At 35.7% G+C, this 23,053-nt stretch overlaps 1 protein-coding gene across 1 annotated transcript in view; it reads left to right on the top strand.

The window, feature by feature from the left end:
- The window catches only part of LOC149803163 (uncharacterized), a 74,717-nt gene extending 53,363 nt beyond the window's left edge, over positions 1-21,354 (top strand). The window contains exons 14-15 of the mRNA XM_089952784.1: positions 2,688-2,893; positions 12,760-21,354. Of these exons, the coding sequence (XP_089808910.1) occupies positions 2,688-2,893; positions 12,760-12,900 (347 nt within the window). The 3' untranslated portion in view covers positions 12,901-21,354. The remainder of the gene's footprint in view (positions 1-2,687; positions 2,894-12,759) is intronic.
- Positions 21,355-23,053: the final 1,699 nt, after the last annotated feature.

The raw sequence follows: 23,053 nt of genomic DNA, 5'->3' as shown, positions 1-23,053 counted from the left end.
GCGATAGATCTACCCAGGAAGATTCCAACCAGCCCAAATCTTCTCAAACAACCGCGGTCACGGGTGTTCCACCCCTGCCCGGACCGTCTTCTTCTTCACGCTTGGCTCTTGTCTGGACAGCCTTGGGAGAAACAATTTAAACCTTCGATTATGGAGAGAATCTCAAGAACAAGAAGGCCCTCCACTCTGAAGGCTTACGAGGGAAAGTGGCATGTTTTCAGGGACTGGTGCCATAGCAATAACATCGTCCCTTTGAGTGTTGCTGTTGTTGTTGTTGTTGTTGTATGGTTTAACGGCATTTTTCAGCACACGATAGGCTATACATGGCAGCCAGTATTAATGGTGGAGGAAGAACCCAGGAAAACCCCGGAAAGAACCACCGACCCACGAGAAGCTACTGGCAAGCTTTCTCACATACCGACATTGGCTGAATCCGAGACTCAAACCCACGCAGACAGAGGTGAGATGGCAGTGATCCGTAACGGACAGCGCTTTAGACCAGTCGGCCACTCGGGGGCCCCCCCTTTGAGTGTCTCAATTCCTCAACTAGCCGACTTTTTTCTCTGGCTTTTCGAGGAGAAACAGTTGGCCCCAATTACTATCAAAGGCTACCGCTCCATGATATCAGACACATTCCGCCATCATGGTAGATGTGATATTGGGCATAACAAAGATCTGTCAGATCTTTTAGCCAATTTTGATTTCAATTGACCAAAATCCCTCACCCTGTTTCCAAAATGGAATCTGTCCTGGGTTTTAACATGGCTCAATTCAGACAAATTTGAACCTTTAGCCCACACTTCATTAAAGCTACTATCGTACAAAACATGTTTCTTGATAGCCTTAGCTTCAGCATGCTGGGTGAGCAAGTTACATGCCCTTTCCAGTGACCCGAACTTTCTTCAGTTCAGATCAGATGGTTCGGTGGTCCTCCTGACGCAACCAGGCTTTGTAGCCAAAAATAGGTTACCATCCATTGGTAATCAAAGAATCGTCATTCGCTCGCTCTCTTACATAGATAAGTCAAGAGCAACAGCCATGCAAGATCCTGTTCGTGCACTCAAGCACTATTTAAAATGCACAGAGGCGTGTCGGGACACATGTAAGCGCCTCTTTCTTCCGGTCAAAGCTGGTAACAGGATATCACCCCTCAAGCCCTTGCTTCATGGCTGAAGTGGGTTATACGCTCAGCATACTCTGAGGTCTCACAAGATCAAAGTTGCCTCATGAAGATTACAGCTCATGAGACTAGAGCAATCTCGGCGAGCCTTGCATTCGAACGCAATGTTTCGATCCGAGATATAATAGATGCTGTTGGCTGGCATGCAGAGTCAACCTTCTCCAGTTTTTATCTCAGAGATTTGGCTTCGCAGAGGGAAACCTTGAATCTGGTAGGTCCGGTGTCGGCAGCCCAGATGACCACCAGACCCATTTAAAACAATCAGCACAGCTTATCAGCTTCGCCGGTGAAATTTCGTACGTAAGAAGATTTCAATAACTATCTTCTTAACCGTAAATAGGGGTCACATATCACGGGACCCTAGGCTGTGTTGCTAATGAAATTAGGAGAACGGGTTATTGTTCAAATGGGGAATCCAGCCATCATTCCCTAGAAGGTACCCGGGGTAGAGGTAGGATGCTCAGCATTCCCTCCTCCTATTGCCTGTTCTCCTAACGTTAATGTGATCGGGGAACGTATTTGAAGGAGAAAGCAAATTTTTAGTAAATTTATGTTTCTCCGAGAATACTTACCCGATCACATTACTTAAAAACCTCCCAACCACCCCGCTATGCGAGCATCCTCGTATAATATATATCGCTCAGCTTAAAAAAACTAGTGACACCTGGCAGTGGCAAGGGGAGGTAAGGGGCAAGAGTTATTGCCCTTTGGTCTATATGAGATAGACAGAAAAGATGAATTTTCGTCTTTTAGTAGGGCTGGATTCAAGAGGTAGCAGGCTTATATCCCTAACGTTAATGTGATCGGGTAAGTATTCTCGGAGAAACATAATTTACTAAAAATTTGCTTTTTTATACTGTAATAGGAAATGTTTACTTCGTATAAGATGCAGATATATATATATATATATATATATATATATATATATATATATATATATATATATATATATTGCTTTAGAATTACAGGCTTGAAAGGAAACAAAACTAATTTGTGTTCATTATGTTGTTCCCACTTGGCAACATAGTAACATAATGCAGGTCAGCAAAGTTAAGCTGGAATTTTTATTCTGTAAATTAAAATGACTTTACATGCCAGTTTATAGGAATATAATCGAACTTGTTTCGTGTGATACATTTTGTGGTTTTGTACATGGTCATCTTTTCTGACTTACCTGTTTTGGAGAGTCTTGAAAGGGAAACATCTTTAGATTTAGCTAATGCATGTTTTATAGTCTAAAATGTACTTTAATTCCATTCAGTAATGGTCATATATGAACTTGAAAAAGTAATTTCATCCTGGAAAAACCCTGGAAATTTATCTTTAGAAAAGCGTGGGAACCATGTAGTTAAAAGCTTGCCCCCAAAAGAGAGGGATTCCATCTAAGATTAGACTTACCCTTGTCATAGGGCTAACCTGATTTTGGAGAAATGCCTTATGCTTTATTCCTTCTATTCAGTTCAGTTCATTTTGACTACAGTAAAATAATTATTTGTTTGTCTCTTAGGTGTTGTGATTGATGAAGAAGACAGCCTGCCAGTGTTACCAAACAGTAACCAGGAGAATACATTAACAGCTGAATCTGACAGGTTGAGGATGAGACTGGCTAGATCTTCTTTACAAGAGAAAGACTTCATTTATGTCACATTCCATGGCTACAGAAATTTCCTATTGGAAAGTGTAGGCCAGGAAATGGATCCTGAAGAAAGAAAGGTACCTGGAGTGATGATATTTAGAAAATATGGTCTGATCTCATTATAAGGTTTTAAAGCTTTTGGCTTTATTTGTTTCTAATTTAAGAATTTTACTTTAGTCTAAGTCTTTAGCATGTTTCTTTTCTGGAGAACTGAAGAGAGATGAAGCATTTTTTTTCTTTCTGTGCCATAATTCCCCAGCATCTCAACTTCCAATGTTTATTTTTTTGTTTTAAGGTAGTCACTTGATATATAATCAGTTCATAGAGCCCCCTAAAATATGTGTTGCTTATTGCACTGGTTTTAAAATTAGGGTAGGTATTTTTTTGGTAAAATATTATATATAAAATAATGATTAGTATATATAATGTAATAAGTGCTTCAAATAATGGGCAAAACCAGCTTAATTAGATGCACAAATCAATTTTTTAAAATTATTTTGTTTATGCTTGAGGGAATGTGCCAGGATCAGCAACAAAAACAAGGACAGTCTGCTGATTGGAAACATGCACATGTTTTTTGCCAAATATTGTGATTACATTATGACATTTACATATGAAGTCACCTTTTTACCTGGTTGTATTGTAACACTATCAAGCTTCATATATACTGGATATAAAATATTCTTGTAACTTGTCTCTTGTAAAAAAAAGAAAGAAAATGCATTTGAAATTTTATGAATTGCAATAACAGCTGTTTGAAAAAAGTTTACAATACCATGAGGAAAAATCTTGAGCAGTCTACAACCTGCTGCAAATTGGCCACATGCAGAAGACTGATGCCATTGTAATAATTGTGTCCTAATGAATATAAAAATTCACTTGACAACATAACTTCTTATTTCACTCATTTAGATATTATTTAATGGACATGGTACCTTTTCCTGTACTTTTCTATGACCCTTAGTTTGAAATAGATATTGATCAAAGAATAGTATAAGCAAATGTATACCACTGATAAATATTTAGTGATTTTGGATTGCTATGGATAAAATGACATTTTAAACAAGTTAAATATGCCAACCTTGGACAGATGATCATATTTACATGAACTGCATGGGCCATGATATGCTGGGACATTATGTCAGACAAGTTGCTGTTGTTGTTGTTGTTGTTGTAGGGTTTAACGCCATTTTTCAGCACATAATAGGCTATACATGGCGGCCAGTATTAATGGTGGAAGAAGAACCAGGGAAAACCCCAGAAAAAACCACCGACCCACAAGAAGCTACTGGTAAGCTTTCTCACATACCCACATTACCCGAATCTGAGACTTGAACCCACGCAGACAGCGTGAGATGGCAGTGGTCCATAACAGAGAGCGCTTTAGACCACTCAGCCACTCAGGGCCCCACAAATTTCTGTATTGTTAGCAGTTAGGTGAACATTTTTATACAAGTATATGAGAGATGTTTTATACTGTGAGCTATAATCTGGAGATTTGACAATTTATTCACTCTTCTTTAAATACATTGCTTAATCATAATACCTTAGGTGAACTATTGCTTCCTTGCAAATGCAGCCCTCTCAGGTTAAAAAGATTTCAGCTAAAAAGCTAAAAATTATCTGCCAAGTTTTGGTTGGGCAGGTTGATCTCCCCTTGGTACAGAGATTGGCGCCAAATCCCAAGAATATCCCACTTACTATTTCTGCTTGTGCCAAGAAGCATGTTCTCATCACCAGAGAAAAGCCAGAATCTACTTGGAAGAAATACCACTACAAGTTGGAGGAGTTTTCTCACTTCTAATGAAAGGATACTCCATCTATATTTCTACCTTTTTCTCTTCCTAATTTTCTAATATTTTGTTGTTGTCTCTCATTTAGCTACTTGCAGACATAGCCTTTGGGACTTCACGTTATGTTCGGGCTATAGTCTTTAGAGCTTATAGACAACTTTTATATATTTTAATTCCACTATGAACAGGTACATGCATTTGAGTCTTTTATACCAAGGCATTCTTAGCATTTTGGTGCCATGCATCAGTGATTTTACTTGTACCTTACAGGTAGTATTGTAACTTATATTATACCTGGACACTTCATTACATTATTAGCTTGTCTGCTATCATTAATTTCCAGGCACAACATCATATGGACTGAACTTACCTGTACAGGCTATTGTTGTAAATGGAAATTGATGTTATATACTGATGCATCATTGCCCTCATTAGGTCATCTGTTAGCACTAATTCATAGTCTTATACATATGGCACTTTATTGATTTTACCTGTACAGAATGTCACTGTGCCTTTACCTAAAGGTAAAATTGTCTCATGATGGATAAATAAGTATCTAATAATGGTGCTTCATTTCCTTTTTGTATGTACAGGTCTTTTGTGTGTAATATAGAGACTTGTGCATGTTCACGTATAGCTTCTGTTCTGGTTAGACAAGTATAGGTAAGCTTTCTACACATGGTTTACTCAGTCATGTCCTGCATGTTAATGTAGTGATGTTTGAGTGATGTTTATCTGTAAAGGCAATCCATTAGCCTTCCTACAGGTAAGCTGTAACTAAAATTAATTATTTTTTTTTTGTCTTCCTGTTCGTACATGCATTACTATAAACCATGCTCCAGTGATTCCACCTGTTGAAGCAGTCAGATTCACATGCCTACTGGTTCTTGTGGCTAGAATTGATTCTTTAGCATCCACTTTCTAAATATTAATAGCTATCTATCTGTACAGGTCATGTGCACCCCTTTACAGGTAGTCATCTTCGTGAGTAATTCTGCATGGATGCTCAATTGCTTATAAAACAGGACACACTACACTAGAAGTCTTATCTGTTTTGTCTTGCAGATTTAGACCTTTGGCAAGACCATTCTGATAACCACTCAACAGGTGTAGTTTCTCTGGTTGTCACCCTTTGACTACATGTCAGACTTGCATCTTATTGGCAGAAGCCTATCATAAATTGGGGTATGAACGCATCAGATTGTACACAAGGGCAGTGAGATGGATAGCAGCTTCAAGCATCTGTTACACTCTCTCATATCAGAATTATGGACTAGATATATGGATCAAACATTTTGTAACACATCCCTTCCCCAAGAACTGGACTATGTAATACCAGCCAAGATGGCCATGTTCCTTCAGGGTCATAAAACTGATTGCAGTTGATCATACATTGTCAGCCATCAAAAAACAAACTTGTCCAGTTCTATGCCTTGAATAGTGCTACCAAATTCTTCTTGGGTATGATGCCAATTTATGAGCCATTACACCAATGAAACCTCTTCATGGAACCAGCCATACATGGATTAGTGCTGCCAGATTCTTCCCAAGTATGATGCCCCATTTAGAGTTGTTATTCTGATGAAACTACTTCACAGAACCAGCCATACATGGATTAGTCTATTTGCATAGTGCTGAGCTGGGCACTGCCTGTGGATGACACCCAGTCTATATCAGATCTGCCAACTCTTACAATTGTGCCGTAAGTCTTACAAAATATACCCTTAAGATATGGCAAAAACTATGGAAAAATGATCGTTGCTGAAAAATACAAAATTGGTTCATCCATGTTTAGTTTGGATCAAGGTTTCATATTAGAATTAGTGAAATTGGTCAGGGAACCAGACTAACTTTACAGTAGCACCCCATATGCTTTAAACTGCACCTATTTGTTGATGTAAAGCGTCTGCATGATCAAACTGTTGATTATAGATTATTTTTTTAATGGCATCCAGCAAGCAGTGCATGTTTACGACAAAAGGGAAAAGTAAGTTTCTAGAAAAGTGTTAATCATCAACACAGAAGAATAAAAAGGAATATTCAGATTCTTGTGATTAAAAGCTGGAAGGGACACAGTTACCTTTATTGGACATCACATTCCAGTTTGAGTATATCTCGTGGCAGGAGACATGACTGCTGTCATCATGTGAAATGGTGTTTGTGTTTGCAGGATTTTTAAGGTAGCTTTAACAATTTTTCAGTCATATTGCTATGATGTCTGCAGTGTGGCAGTTTATAGTGATGTCTAGCACTGGGGCATCATGCCACAGACATGTAGCATGATGTCCCACCCTGTCACATCATCCTGACACCAAACCGACCAGTCCTATCATTAACCACTTAATGCTGAGCTCCTAGTGAGGCGGCACTGAATTCCATTTTTGTAAGTCTTTGGTATGACTCGGCCGGTGGTTCAAACCCACAACCTCCCGCTTCCAAAAATTATGTCAGATTGAGAGATAGTGACAAGCCATTGAGTTGCATAGGGTTTGGAACTAAAGTTTCTGCAGCTGTACTAGTGGTAAATAAAGTCTGCACATACTTTAAAAACTTTTCAGTTGAACATAATGTTTATATTCACTGCATGTTTTGAATACCGAACTTTTAATTACTTTTTCCATCATTACAATAGCAGTTATGATTTTTGTTTTACCATACTGAAAACTAGTGAATCTAAGGAAAAAAATCAGCTGACTTACTGAGACAGACTTGTCAGGGTTGGCAATTCTGCTATACAGGCACTCTCATCAATCAGTTTAACTATGCTGGCCTGCTAGGCACTTCCTGTGGAAAATGTACAGTTTATATAGACACCCTCATGCTCCAAGATACACTTGCAACCTTCATCATCTGTTCCCTCTTAATAATCTGGTTGATGGAAAAATCACAAGTTCTGTGATTCGCCTAGTTATATTTTGGATCAAGACATGAATTTACATGTTACTCCTCTCAGTCGCTATCTATTTTCAACCAGAACATCTTAAACCTCATACGATTTCAAGATTGGGTCAACTAGCTCTGGATTCTTATAAATTGTCCCCTGGAATCGAGATTTGAATTCATGGAATGGTAGGTTCTTTGCCTTATTGGAGCAATCCATTTGTGACAGTATTCATTTGGGGACTGATTTTTGGCTCATTTTGGCAGTGGACATCTTAGTCCTTAGTGGCTTTATTGGGCTCTCTTATCCATGATTACATGGTCCAGGTGGAGACTGAACCTTGACAATTTTACCATCTCTCTGTCAGCAACCATTCAAGGTTGAATCATGAAGGTATTTTGAACCTCTGCAAACACATCCTCCAGCAGTTATTATTCATATGGATGTGCACACAGAGACTGGAAGGGGGAAGCAAGCCTCCGACCGTTTTGGACTGACATAATTTATTTGTCCACATCATCGAAATGGACACCATTTTTTGGAAAGCCTGTTGTTGGTGGCTGGCAAACTAGGTTTGGAATAAGGTTCTCATTCTCCTTGATACCTTCACTGTGGTAACTGATCTTAAACAGCAAAGTAGGCCAAATGTACTTGGACCTTTGGATTATTTTTGGGATTTTCTAAACATGGTGCCGTCAGTGACAATCCTGATTTCATTTTGACAGGCTGGCATTTGTTTTAGTAGACTCATTTTTCTGCAAGCATGAACTTGTTTGAATGGAATGGCCTTCTTATCCCACTGTTTCATACAATACGTAATGCATGGGATTGACTTAAGATGGACCCTAATGACAAGGTGGATTGCCAACAGTTCAAAACTTTGTCACACTAATCATGAGCCCTAAGATCTGGCAAACTGCTGGTTCCTATACTTTTGACTGGCTGAAGGTATACATGTCTAAACACCTTGGATTCTGAATGTGATTCTAACAACAAAACTGCACTCAAGAGCTACATTAGTTCACTAATCATAAATTCCTGCCAACACTCTATTTTGGTAGTTGGCAGGCAAAAATAGCAATACATTGCTTGGTGGACCCATCTACTTACAGTTCCGACATGATGGATGAATATTGCTCATGAAGCCCCCACTTGCAAGGACATCAGTGGCTTACTCTTCATACATGACCTTCCACATTTGCATTAGCTATGGCAGGCATAATTGTGATTATATGCCTTGTCAGTGGATCCAAATTACATGTAGATCCAACAAGATGGGTAAGTTTCACTCACGATGGCATCTTTCATTGCCAAGAAAAGGCCAATGTGTCAAGGGAGATCACACTTAATTTTTCCTCTCAAACAGGAACTGGATGTATCAGTACAGACCCTTTCATCCTAGATTAAGCAGGTTATTCATTGTTGATATTGAGAAATAACCCAAGCTTAAATGAATTTATTATACATTTCAGTTCTCAAGGTTAGAGATGTTGCCACAAAGAAGCATTTGACCAGAGATCCTTCAACCCAAAGAGCTCAACTTGATCCAGTAGGACCTATAACTGGTGCAACATGTCACCTTTCCAGATTGTTGGAGAGCTTCATAAGACATGGCTTTACAACTTCTGATGGATCTGTGGGAGGGAAAAGTTTCCCTTTTTGAGACCACTCCCCAACAGATGGAGTCTTCTCCAGTTTGGTTACCCAGAAGCTGTCTTACATACCTTAGGGGACCCGAGATGGCATCCCCAGGGTAAAGGAATGTATCTCCCTCTGCCTCTTGCCTATTTTCCTAAGGTATTATGATTGGGTACCACATTCAAAGATTAAACTTTTTCTAGTAAAATGTATTTCTTTGCATATATTTACCCATTCATAATACATATATACCCTCCTTGCCTCCCTGCAGTTACATCCATTTAGAGAGCATACATTCTGCTTGAGTAGTATCTAAGACATTCATAAAATTAGCCACCAATCCCTTTACCAAGGGGAGATCACTTTTCCCATCTGCCACCTAGGTGGACAGATAACTTTTAGTTTTTTAGCTAAAAGATTTTAACCTAGGAGGGCTGGATTTGCAAGGTAGTAGTAGTTCTCCTAGGGTATTATGATTAGGTAAGTATTGAAAAAGAAACATATTTTACTTGAAGATTTTTTTAATCATCTTTATAAAAGACTTCTTATGATGTTTAGTTGGTCCTGAGTGAAAATGGTGGCACTCAGAGATCCAATATTGTCACTACAGTAGCCCTCTGGAAAATCTTATTATCACCACTTCCTGTTCATATTGACATTTTACTTCCACCAGAAGACTTCTTGTGATGTCTAGCTGGTCCTAAATGGAAAAGGTGCACATCTGATACCCAGCATGGCCACCATGGCATCCATCTTGAAAATCTTGTTTTTGTTATGCCTCCAATATGTTGAGTCATATCAACATGGAGCTTTTATCAGAAGAGTTCATTTAAAATTGTCCTAAACTGACATCCAATATGGCCACCATTGTGGTAAATCTTGAAAATCTTGTTATCACTACTCTTAAATGAAAGAAATTTTAACTCCAGGTTTTCATCACAACATTTGTTTTTTTTGGTGTGTCAAACTGGTCCTAAGTGAAAATGATGCAAATTTGACCCTCAGTTTAGCCATCTTGAAAATATTGTTAATTTTTCTCCTATCAAATGGATGATTGTGTCAAAATAAGATTCATCTTCAACAGATTTAGAATCAGACCACTCCAGTGGCCCAGTGGTTAGAGTGTCTGCCTCAGATGTGGGAGGTCACGGGTTTGAACCCCAGCCAAGTCATACAAAAGACATATAAAAAATGGTTCTAACAGCTGTCTTGCTTGGTGCTCAGCATAAAGGGATTAGTGTTAGGACTAATCTGCCTGTTGTCAGGATAATGTGACTGGGTGGGATATCATGCTATGTGTCTGTGGCATGATGCCCAAATGCTCTACATCACTATAAACTGCCATACTGCAGACACTGTAGCGATATGACTGAAATGTTTTTAAAGCTACTTTAAAAATCCAAACCACATGCACACTTTCAGAGTTCCCTCATCATATATTAAGACTGCATATTTTCTTCTGGTCTCCCTAACCAGCTGAGGCATCTTCATGAAACTTGGTATGTTCTTGTGTCACAACTTGGCTGTTGTAAAATAATATGCACTGTCATGTTACTGCATAAGAAGGTTGGCCTTTCTAAAGGAGGATCATAGAAATGTGAGAATAATAAAGTATGAAAGGCATCACTAATTTTAAATACTTAATATTTCATTTAAAAATCACAATATCAATCAGTAAGACAAAATTTATGTTATATAATTATGAATAATCATCAGTCATGGTGTCAATAAAATCAGGGTGTAACTATCATTATCCATCCATTCAGTTTTGCCACTGCTGTGATGATGTTTATTTTTAATCTTTCTGATTGCTAATTTTATGGCAGTGATCAAAGAAATTTTCCTCTCTTTGTTAGCCAAACTGCATTCACGTTTACTTTTAAACTGGGAATGTCTATTAATATTTTTTGCAGTTTTTAAAACAAATTATTCCTTCACTGGCCGTAATAGTTTTTAAACAAAATGCACAGGAAAGGAAGTGAACTTGTCACATGATTGACTGGTTTTAGTTTGGCACACTTTCAAGTAGATTTTGTAATCTGAGAAAGTATGATGGCTAACATACCATTTCTAGCACTACAGGTCATAGACCAGAAGACGTTGTCCATTAGGTTTTGTCTTGTCATCTGTTGTGTCCATCTGTTAATACAAGCTTGTTATCATTACTCCTCATGAAGTTTACACAAATATTCATCCCTAGGTCTAGTTGGACCTAAACCAAAATACTGCTGCCAAGGCATCTCAGATGTTTACTTGGTCCTTAATTGAAGGTGGTGCTGAACTGATGTCCAGTATGGCTGCCATGGCAGTCATCTTGAAATTCTTGTTATAGCCACTCTGGAAAGTCATTTTTGAATGGGGCTTTCACCAGAATGACTTCTTATGACATCTACTTGGTCTTAAATGAAAATGGTGCTGATCTGACATCAAATATGCCCATCTTGAACATCTTTCTACTCCATCAAAATTGATAGTGATATCAACATGAGATTTTCACAAAAAGACTTATTATGATGTGTGGTTGGACCTAAATGACAATGGTGCCAATCTGACATCAAGTATCTGCCATGGCAGTCATGGTGAAAACTTTGTTATTGCTACTACTTCAAAAAAGAAAGTTTTATCAACATGGGTTTTTCACCACAAAACTAATTATGATAACTAGTTGGACCTGAATGTCTCCAGTCTGGTTTCAATGGTAGTCATCTTTAAAATCTTCTTATAGCTCTTAAATGAAAGCCGTGTTGTGTCTAGTTGACCTCAAACAAAAACGAAGCAGAGCTGACATCCAGTATGGCCACCATAGTGGCCATCTTGCAATCTTGCAATAGCTACTCCTCTAGAATTGCTAGTGATATCAAAATAGGATTTTCACCAAAAGAATTCTTATAATATAGTTTGATCCTAACTGAAAATGGGGCCCCACAGACATCTAATATGGCCACCACAATGAACATATTGAAAATCATGTCACTAATTATTGGAATGGTTTTTTAACAAAGTCTTTTAATAGTGTCTAATTTGTCCTCAGTAATAATGGTACTGATCTCACATACAATACGGCTGGCATAGCAGCTAACGTAAAGTCCTCATGGCTGAAGAATATCAGAGATGGTTTCAGCATGCATTAGTTAAGAAAAAATGGCCTTTCAGGAATTTCTGAACATTATTTTTGGATAGTAGAGCATCAATCACTTTGAGAGACTCTTGTTCCTTTGTGGCAGATGTCATGCTGACCTGAGCTGAACAGTACTGTGCTTTTGTTATTTTGATAATTGTAGGTGGTAATAATAGCCAGTAGTTATCAAAGTGATGAAATCAAACATCTAAGGAACATACAGTGGTAAGGATAATATACTTCTTTCTTCCATTTAAGTTAGGTACTTTCTCTGCAGGATCTATAAACCTGACAATTTTTCCACGTGATAGAAGTAGATCTGACAGTTTTTCCTGTTTCTGATTGTTGGTTGAAGAGATGTACTTCTGAACACAAACTCATCTGTGCCAAGAGGACTCTATTTTGCGTCTGTTCATTTTTTAATTTTTATTTTTAGATTTGCTTTTAAATTTCTTTAATATTCCAGAATAGCATACCTTTTTTTCTCTCATAAACTTCCTCTACATCTTTCAGAAGCATCTACGGAAGTTGGACAAAAGGACATGGAAGATTTTAAAGCATGTACCACAGAAATCAGTCATAACTGTTGTGCTGTCTGGCAGGGAAGTACCTGGCCAGGTTGAGGGAGCCATGGTCTTTGCCAAAGTCATATGATTTAGAACATATATGATTTAAAAATTGATAGAGGTCATTGAAGACCCAATGCTAATTTGACACACATTTCTAAATGGTCATATTGACTTCATGTTTTCAATGAAACACTTCTGATGATGCCATTGGTCTTAAGTGAACATGGTGCCAATATGATATCCTGAATGGCCACCAGGATGGCCATCCTGAAAATCTTATTATTGCTACTTGTTATGAAAGAATGGTTATATCCACATGGTGTTTTCGTCTTAGGACTTTTTTTAACATTTAGAAGGCTCTGAAACAACATGGTACCAGTCTAATGTTTTTCCTGTTTGCCTTAAAACTTTATATTTACTTCTCCAGAACTGATGGTCATATTGATGAGCTGTTTTCATTGAAAGAATTTTTATGGTTTATTGATGGTCTAGATGAAAATGGTGCCAGTCTGGAATCAGATATGGATGCCATAGTGGCCATTTTAAAAATCTTATTCTCCTGAATGGGTGGTCTTATTGACATCACATTTCTTAAGATGTGGATTGTCCTAAATGAAAATGGCACCAATCTTTCATTTAGCTCGGCCAGCATGGTGGCCATCTTTGAAATTGTATCACTGTTTCTTCTGCATGGATGGTCAGATATATATGATGTTTTTCCTGAGGGACTAGTAGTTAGATTTGGATGGGCAGAAGGTGAAAATGACATTGATCCAGTGTCCTAGATTGAAACTAATCTTGAAAATAATATTATTGCTACTTTTTATAAGTGGATGGTGGTATCAACATAGAGTTTATGCCAAAAGACTTTTTATAGTATATAGGTACTGAATACAAATGGTGTGGACGTTACCTTCTAATATGGTTGCCACAGCAGTTATAATGAAACTCTTGTTATGGTTACTCTTCTGGAAAGGATGGCTGTATCAGCATGGTGTTTTCACTCCATCACTTCTTGCAGTTTAGCTAGTCTTTTGTTAAAATGATGCTGATCTGAACTCTAAAATGGCTACCTTGGTGGCCTCTTAACTATTTTATTAAGGCTTGTTCTACTAAAAGAATGGTTGTATCAATATGGACTTCTCACACAAAAAAAAATCACATATATGTAGTAAACTGTTCTTGCCATTTAAAAAATCTTGTTATCTCTACTTCATATAAAGAGAGATAGCTGTCAGTTTGGTAGAGCATCCAGCTTGTAAGCTAAGGATCATGACCACAGACCAACCTTGGTCAGCTGCCTTGGTGTGTCCTTGGGACAGTTGCCTTGGTGTGTCCTTGGGACAGCTGCCTTGGTGTGTCCTTGGGAAAGCTCTAGTTTTCTCAACATGATATAACCTTGAAGTCATAGATCACTGCTTGCATTTTTATTGAGCTTCAACACACAGTGATTCATACACATGCAAATACATTTTAACCAGACTTAGGTGTTTCATTATTTTTGTGATGGCTTATGATCATGGTATCAAGTATGAATACAAAATTAAGGATATAGCAAGAATACCTTGAATGATACCAGTTGAATAATTTATGTAGTGTTCTAGAAGCAGTGCTATATGGTAATATAGACTTTCCCTATGCTGAATCAGCATCTTTGTAGAAACAGGTCTTTTCCTCTCTCTTTACAAGACCCAAAGATTACAATGACAGTGAGGATGGGATCCAAACCCATGCAGGGAAACCCGAATGGATTAACATTTCAAAAACCAAACATTATAACTCCCAGGCAAAATAATATGTTATCAAATCAAACCTTAAATGCATTTGTTGACAGTATCTAAGTCATTGTCAATGATAACATGTTCAAGGTTAAAGATCGTAACCTCGTTTTTTTTGTACTGCACTTATCTTGCAAAAATGTTACCTCAACATACGAGAAAATAATTATGTTACCAAATTTGCTATGTTGGAGTTTGTCATCAATATTTGAGATTGTTTCAACAGAAAAAGGTAAAAGGAGGGAGGAAACAGACTTCTCACAAATTCCTGCATATTCTTCGAGACAGTTGTGTCAGTCCTGAGAGTGCTTCTTGTTCCATATTCTGGTATAGAAGTCACTAATGTAGCTATGTTTGATGTCAAAATGGAAAAAGTGGCAGAAGAGATGTTTGAATAAAGACCTCATGAATATCAGTGATTACAGTATTGTGAAGAACTTCACAGCAACAGATATATTGGACATGGATGACACAGTCTTGCTTCTAAATCCATTAGTAATCATGAAAAGTTGACACAGAGACACTGAACATTCTAAAGTATGTCTTGTTGAAATATGTATTATTATTATACTTATAATCAGGGAACATGATCCCAGGTTCATGGAGTCATTGCCAGTTTTGATAATTAAGAAATTTTCTCATAACATGCACTGTTCATTATTTTCAAATTGAAGATTTTGAAAAAAGACTCCTGATATATTTTTATTTTTTATTATACAATCATTTCTGGAAATTGTATATTTGTCAAAACTTAAGAAGACAACATTTTACGTATGTACTTGCTTAAAAGACTAGTCCAACTGCAAACTGCTCTGGACCAGATCTGCTGTTGCATTATTCACCAGAGGGATAATCAATGGAACAAGCAACATAGATCCTGATCTGCAGGCACATTATGCTATGTTAGATCAGGATCCTTGTTGCTTGCAGTTTGACTTGATTTACAAGCATTTATAGGTAGTACAAATCATTTATTTATCAATAAGAGCAAGATTCTAATAGAATATGCATTTTCTTAATGGGAAATTGCTACAATTGGATTCCATAAAGAAGCTAAAGGTATGGAGTTCTTGAAATTCATTGACTGAATTATTATGATCTAGACTTATAATGAAAGAAAATTTAAATCTTTTGTTTCTGTATTTTTACCTGTGTCTTTTTGGTAATTGCCAGGCCTTTGAAATTGATGCTTAGGTTCATATTAGTAATTACCAGGCCTTTAAAATGAATGCTTAGGTTCATGTTAGTAATTGTCAGACCTTTAAAATGAATGCTCAGTTCATTAAAGGTGATTTTAATGACATGATCTGATTAATCCACTTAAGGGTGATTTTGAATGACATGATCCAATTAAATCCAGTTAAGGGTGATTTTAATGACATGATCTGATTAATCCACTTAAGGGTGATTTTGAATGACATGATCAAAAAGAAAGCTGACATTATAAAGTAGTGGTAAAACCTGACTTACAGAGTCCTACAAAACAACAGTGTGCCTAATGCTAATCGCTTGATATTAAAATTTCCTTGAAATGGAAAGTTGCAGTATATCAAAAGAAATATTATTTATAATGACAAATATATATATATATATATATATATATATATATATATATATATATATATATATATATATATATATATATATATATATTATCCTAGTGATTTAAAACTAGATCTTGCTTATCTTAGGAATTGTTAACATAACTTTTTAGTACAATGTGTACCTACACAATTGAAGAGGTTTAGTTTGGGTTCTAACGTATTAACTTTCATCTTACTTCAGATGTGCACCTCTCAAATGACTGCTAGATTTGCTTAGTCATTGTCATTTCTTGGACATCAGTGGTAAATTTTCATAGCCAATAATTGTTTTACTTTTTTTTTTAATTTTAAAATTAATTTATTGCACTATCACAAGCTGCTATTGTCAACTCTGACAAAATTAAATTTCCTTTTTAAAAACCACTGAAGCTGGTGTACTTTGGACAATTCATACTTATTTTCTAAAAAAAATAATTTTGAAAAGTTCCCACATGAGATGGACCATATTCTGGAAATACCACGTGTAAACAACTTTCAGTCACAGTACATGAAAGCAGCATAGAAGTATGCCAGCAGTCTTCATTGTGGATGATGTCTGTGCAAAAAACTTTACCACATACTGATTCCTTTCTTATAAGTACACAGTAACTGTAGAGTGGAACTCTCTGTGTGTATATGTGTGCCCAGAAAATAAGGAATTTAGCAAACAAATGGGTTCGGGGGGGGGGGGGCGGGGAATTTTGGAAACCTTTATTATTATTATTATTATTATTATTGTTCATGTTGTCATTAATGCTATTACTGACAGAAAAATAGTTGATTCTACAGATGCAGATATTTGTATTTCATCATTTTCCCTTAGGTATCGATTAATTTGAAAATTTAGACTGTTTTCAGTCAATTGGAGATTTTATCAGTGATCCTTTTCTTTATATCATTAACAATGATGTAAGATGTATCTCATTCTGGTGTATTGTATAAAATGTAAGATGTATCTCATTCTGGTGTATTGTATAAAATTAAAGTCCTTTTTCAATTTTGTAAGGAATTTTCATATGAAACATTTGAAGCATCTGTGAGTTGGATTTATATGCTATTTTTCTTTAATCTTTAATATTCGTATTATCAGATGCAGCATATTCTGTAGTAATTGTGTCATGTTAATACATTAACTCCTGGCGATGAGTTTATGTGAAAGGAGGTAGTAGCCTACTGCTGAGCTTTGTAGCGTCAAGGTCATGTATAATACACTAACGTGGGTGTTATTGTAGAAAGGTAGACAGATGTAGCTCTACAATGATGCCAAATAATCTGGAAGTTCTAGTTGCACTACAAAATACAGAGGGAAAAACCTCATTTTTTGCACCTGATTTTTTTCCACCCAAAATTCGCCTGTAGTTGGAATTAATTTTGTGTTCGTATTTTAGACTTTTTGGTCTCAGATCTAAGGCAGACAAGTATGAACTGCAAACAGATAGATGAAGCTTTGCAAAAAGTAGGATAAGATGGGCATTTGGAATAAAGAATGGTCTTGATACAAAAATAATGGGTCCATTAAGCAAAAAAAATGAAAAAGAACTCCCAACTTTCACCCTTTTGCTCATGCATGAGCCAATTAGCTAATGAAAAACACAACTAGGCATTAGGTTATTGGAAAATCACCTGGAAGCTGATGTATTAGGAAGTATTCAGAAATAGCTTTCAAAAATGTGTTTCCTACTCAAATTTCAGGCGAAAACGACAAAACCTCAAGGGGTTAATGTGTTAAACTTCAATATACAATATTCTGGTTCTTTGGGAGAAAATAATAATTTCAACTCATGCTTAATTGCTTGTTTGCCAGCTGATTTACATTTTGTATTTAGTTAGCATTTCATAGTAGTCATTCAATTCAGTTTAGTTTGATTTCAAGATGGGCTTCAGTTTTTCTTTAAAAATCTGTCATTAAAACTATGGAGAAGAAAACAGCAGATAAGTAGTCAGCAATACCCAATTTTGATGACATTATAAAAAAAATTATAGAATGAAAAATGAACGTGAACATTAATGTTTTACGGTTTGCATACTGAACTATAAGTTATGCTGTGTAATGAAATTCGTAACCAACTTATCCAATATTCTGATAGTTTTATGTAATATTTAAAGAGCACATAGTTTGTATATTATGCATATCAGAGATATGTTTGGATGGGTTTGTATGTTTTGTGTAATCCATCTCCAAATGTTGAAGTTTGTGTAATGAGAGGTGCAGATTGATCACCTTTCCATGTTGACAACATTACTTAAGCCAATTTATTAGGATTTAATTGGTGTAAATAATACCAGTTTAATGATAATACATTTTTGCAATCTCTGTAAATCCAACATATTCATAGAAATGCATCATATTTTCTCATTATAATCTGCATTACCTTGCATCCTAATCTCTAGGCTTATGATGAACAATATTATAGCAAATTTAAATTTACTAAAATTGGATGCATACTCAGAATTTTGAGAGATGCTAATTACTTATTTTTGATGTAGTAGTGTAATAAAATATAGGCATTCTTTTTAACTGCATTAAAAAAAAGAAAACAAAAAATTCTAACTAAATCTGTATGGTAAAAGAAAAAAGCAAATTATTTTAAAGATTTGTTGTCTAAACTTTTCTTTTTCTGTCAACAAATTCTAGAGATATTGGTGGTTATTTGTTTGATTATGAAGATTAAGTGGTGCAAAAAAAAAAAATAAAGAAGAAAATTCTTACATTTAATAATCAACTAATTCGTAAGTAGCAGACGTAATATTATTTATTTCATTTCATTCTCACAGTGGTCACAGTGCACTAAAGGCAAGTAATTCAGTTGAGGTAGCTGCTAATTACTATTGTTCGCTTACTGTGAGCCCTTCAAGACTCTTTTTAGGAGCATATGCATAATAAAATGTAGACAGCTTTTTGCAAAGCTTCCTGGACAGTTATAAACTAACCATGAGAATATTATTTTAATATGCCTTTTTCAAATGAAAAATATCTCAAAATGTCATAACTATGGGAATTTTATACAGACATTTCCTATTTGTGATAACATTGATTTATACTTAATATCACATCAAAATGTCATAAAATATATCAGTCTTGTATCAGTCATCACAATTAAAGTTAGTCCTACATGTTAACTTACATAAAAAGCTGCTTATATAAGAAATAAAATCATCCACTCAGGTTAATTTCAGATGAAATTTATGAAAATCGATGAATGATTTACATCTCTTCTTAGGGTTCCCAAAACATCTGTGAAATTAATGACTGATTTTTTATGATAAATATGATACGAACAGAGCATTCAAGTAGAATCCTCTCTGTATGGGTAAAAGAAGATACAAAAGTTTATTTTTTGCATTATTCTGTATGTAATATAAGACTAAATTTCACATTACTGATTTTTTTGTATAATAAGTATGATACAACTTTAGCCATGTTTATGTTGTTGTAGGGTTTAACGCCATTTTTCAGCACACGATAGGCTATACATGGCAGCCAGTATTAATTGTGGAGGAAGAACCCGGGAAAACCCCATAAAGAACCACTGACCCATGAGAAGCTACTGGCAAGCTTTCTCACATACCCACATTAGCCAAATCTGAAACTCAAACCCACGCAGACAGAGGTGAGATGGCAGTGATCCTTAACGGAGAGCGCTTTAGACCACTCAGCCACTTGGAGCCCCTAGCCATGTTTAAACATGACCTTAAATTTATAAGAATTAATTGGCTCCTCTTTTATTTTATGGCGTAATATTACATTATTTTAACTTTTTATATAAACTTGCATCCAGAAATTCCACAATGTGTTCTACTCTAAGTACTGACTTAAAGGTCTTGACTGTATATGTGATAATTAATTGATAAAAATCATTTAAGGAAAATGCGATTTTCAGGCTTTTTCATAATGACATTAAATTAATGACATTAAAGACTTGAAATCTAAGCTTTATATTATTTAAAAATATATTTTTGTCAACAACTTTCTGACATGTTTTCAAGAGACCCACGAGAAGCTACTGGCAAGCTTTCTCACATACCCACATTTCTGACATGTTTTCAAGATGCTGGTTATTGAGCCAATTCATATTGAAACAAGAGGCCAAGTGACCTTGAACTTGCTCATGAGACAGGCATAGCATAACATTGGACAATATTACTGAACAGACTTGTGTACTATTGTAAGAATACAATGCAAAAACAATCTTGACTCATTTTATTTTAGTCTGGGACACAGTATTTCATAAGATAAGGGGACAATTAATGTCTCTTGTGCACAGTCAATATCATCCAAGGTCTAGATGACATAAATATATTTTAAATTTTTTATCTAAAGCAAATGGATAATAAATATAAACTCAACCAGTCAGATGATGATAGTATAATTTAAGCAAAATTAAATGTGGCAACAAACTCAGCCAATCTGATACAAGTTTAACCTCATAAATGTATATGAGTCAATTTGGTCACTTTGTCTCAGAATTTTTTCATCTTTTTAATTAATTTGTTTTTTGGTCTGGTGCTGAATCCATACCATATTTGCTGGTCTATAAGTTGATGCAGAGTATAAATCGAATCAGCAAATTGGACAAATTTTCAATTCTTCATTTTTATGTAAGACAAGGCCAGATCAACACCTCAGATTGTGTTTTTCACTTCGTTCCACACAGCATAGTGAATATTTATCCTACCTGTACATCGGTTACCTTTCTAGTCAGGTTCATTAAATGTAACTAAAAGTACCTAATTTATTTCACAAGAAGTATTTTAAACATATTATGTACTTTTAGCTATATATAATGACGCTGACCTGAATATTTATTGAGTTACAGATAGGGTAAACTTGCAATTCTGTGTGGAATTAAATTACAATAACTTCCAGTACAAAAAATATGCTTTTTCAGTATGCCAGCAATAGGGAAATTGCATCATCATTACTAAAATGCATTTTCCAGGGGTTGGGGGTGGGTACAGAGAGAAGGATGCATATGTATTCCATAGCATTTTTCTTTTTGCACCTTGTGATCAAAATCAAATATGGTCCAATATATGAGAGAGACAGTAAGAGTTCAGCTCTTTGTGGATTTTGTGGTTCTTTTTTTTTATTACTTATTGCCCCTGTGTTGCTGAAGCTTTTGTCAAAGAGAGAAAACATTAATAAATGAAAGAGTAAATGTAAACTATGAAAATACACACCATACTCCTTTAGGGTTTAAATATTCACAATGGTTATATCCATATTGTCTCCATCTGGTTAAATCCCAAGAATGACCATTTTGCATACTAATTTTGCAAGTATAACAACCTGTCCATTCCCAACAATTAAAATTTTGTTTAAGTGCATGTTCTCTTCCTGTACTTAGGCGGCAACTGTTTTTGATCTTTGCTTACGCTAGATGTATATTAAATTGCTGTCGGTTCCATCTGCAAGTTCAAAAATGTCACTGACTGAGAAATTTACAGTAGTAACCACCTGGCATTTCCTTTAACTATATGGTACAGTATTCATAATACACATGGGTGGCCTCATTTCCCTATTAGTAGCCTTGCTAATCTGATCTGGTTTGCAGAATCTTGACCTCAAACAGGTATTATCTTGGAAAGACTGAATACAGCTGTAGCATGTTTAATTAGCATGTAAATACCACTACAAAGCCATGTGATTTTTTTAAATAATGGAATTGGAAACAAACATTGTTTGTTTTCAAAGAGTAACAAAATTAATTTTTGATTGCTTCATAAAAACAAATTCAGCAATGTGATGACCTCTTTCAGCAGAACACCTGACCTAATCACATGAATGAATATTCACCCAAAACAGGTGTCACTGTACTAGTGGTGTTCATAGTGGTGATCATGGTGGAAGTAGTTGTAGTGTAAGTACAAGTCTCATGCAAATGCGTAGACTGACCAATATGATGTTTGACAAAGGTGGTCCTGCAAAATGCATTGTGTTGACTGCAGTGACAAAAAACCAAGAGAGCATTGGAGATAAACTTGTCATACATGTGAAAGATTCATTTAGAACATTACCAGCAGAATGAATGGAGTAATCAATAAAACAAACAACATAGACCCTGATCTGCAGGAGTATTATACTACTTCAGATCAGGTTCTTTGTTGTTTGGCTCGACTTATAAGCGAGTATAGACAGTACTTGTATCAGCTACTTTGAACACTGGACCAGACCTGGAAGAAGACCAACATGCTAACATTTGGAGATGGGCAGTGAGCAAGGCAACCTGTGAATCCTCTCTCTGCATTGCTGTTAGAGCTCAAAATCCTGAAAGATCTGTAAATTTCTACTTTGGCTATACTAACACACAGACTGAGTAAATTTTCAGTGACACAGTGAAAATCTATTGGAATCAGATGTATTTGGATGTATTCAAAAGTAACCATCAAAATACATTTCCTACTCCATTTTGAGGCAAAAATGAAAAACATCTCCAGGGGTAATGAATTACCGGTAACATCAAAACAGTTTTTTTTATTGTTCAATTAGCAGAATGTTCATTTTGCAAAATATTGATGCCATGATTTTATTGCAAATCTTTGAGAAAATCTCAATGCCAAGTCAGGAATTATAAGTTAACAATAAATTCTGGAACTTGTTTCTCGATAATAAACCATATATGTGAAATAAAGCATTTTGATTTCCAGGTACTCATTTGCATGGTTACCTTGCTATCTTTGATCACAATTCTAAAGGAGTTGACTAATTTAAGGTAGTTTGATTATATTACTTTACATAATAATAAAACACTCAAATTGTAATAAGTCATATATTATGTTACATTTTCTTGGCAAAAACTATATAAATAACTATTCCAAAAAATTCTGATTACTGAAACTATCACTAATAATGCCTAATAAATAAAAAAAATGCTGA

Source organism: Sinohyriopsis cumingii, chromosome 3, assembly GCF_028554795.1.
Source record: "Sinohyriopsis cumingii isolate HCF-2022 chromosome 3, ASM2855479v2, whole genome shotgun sequence".
Classification (NCBI taxonomy): Eukaryota; Metazoa; Mollusca; class Bivalvia; order Unionida; family Unionidae; genus Sinohyriopsis; species Sinohyriopsis cumingii.
The sequence above is the reverse complement of the archived record's forward strand: the minus strand, read 5'-3'. Positions and strand labels throughout refer to the sequence as shown.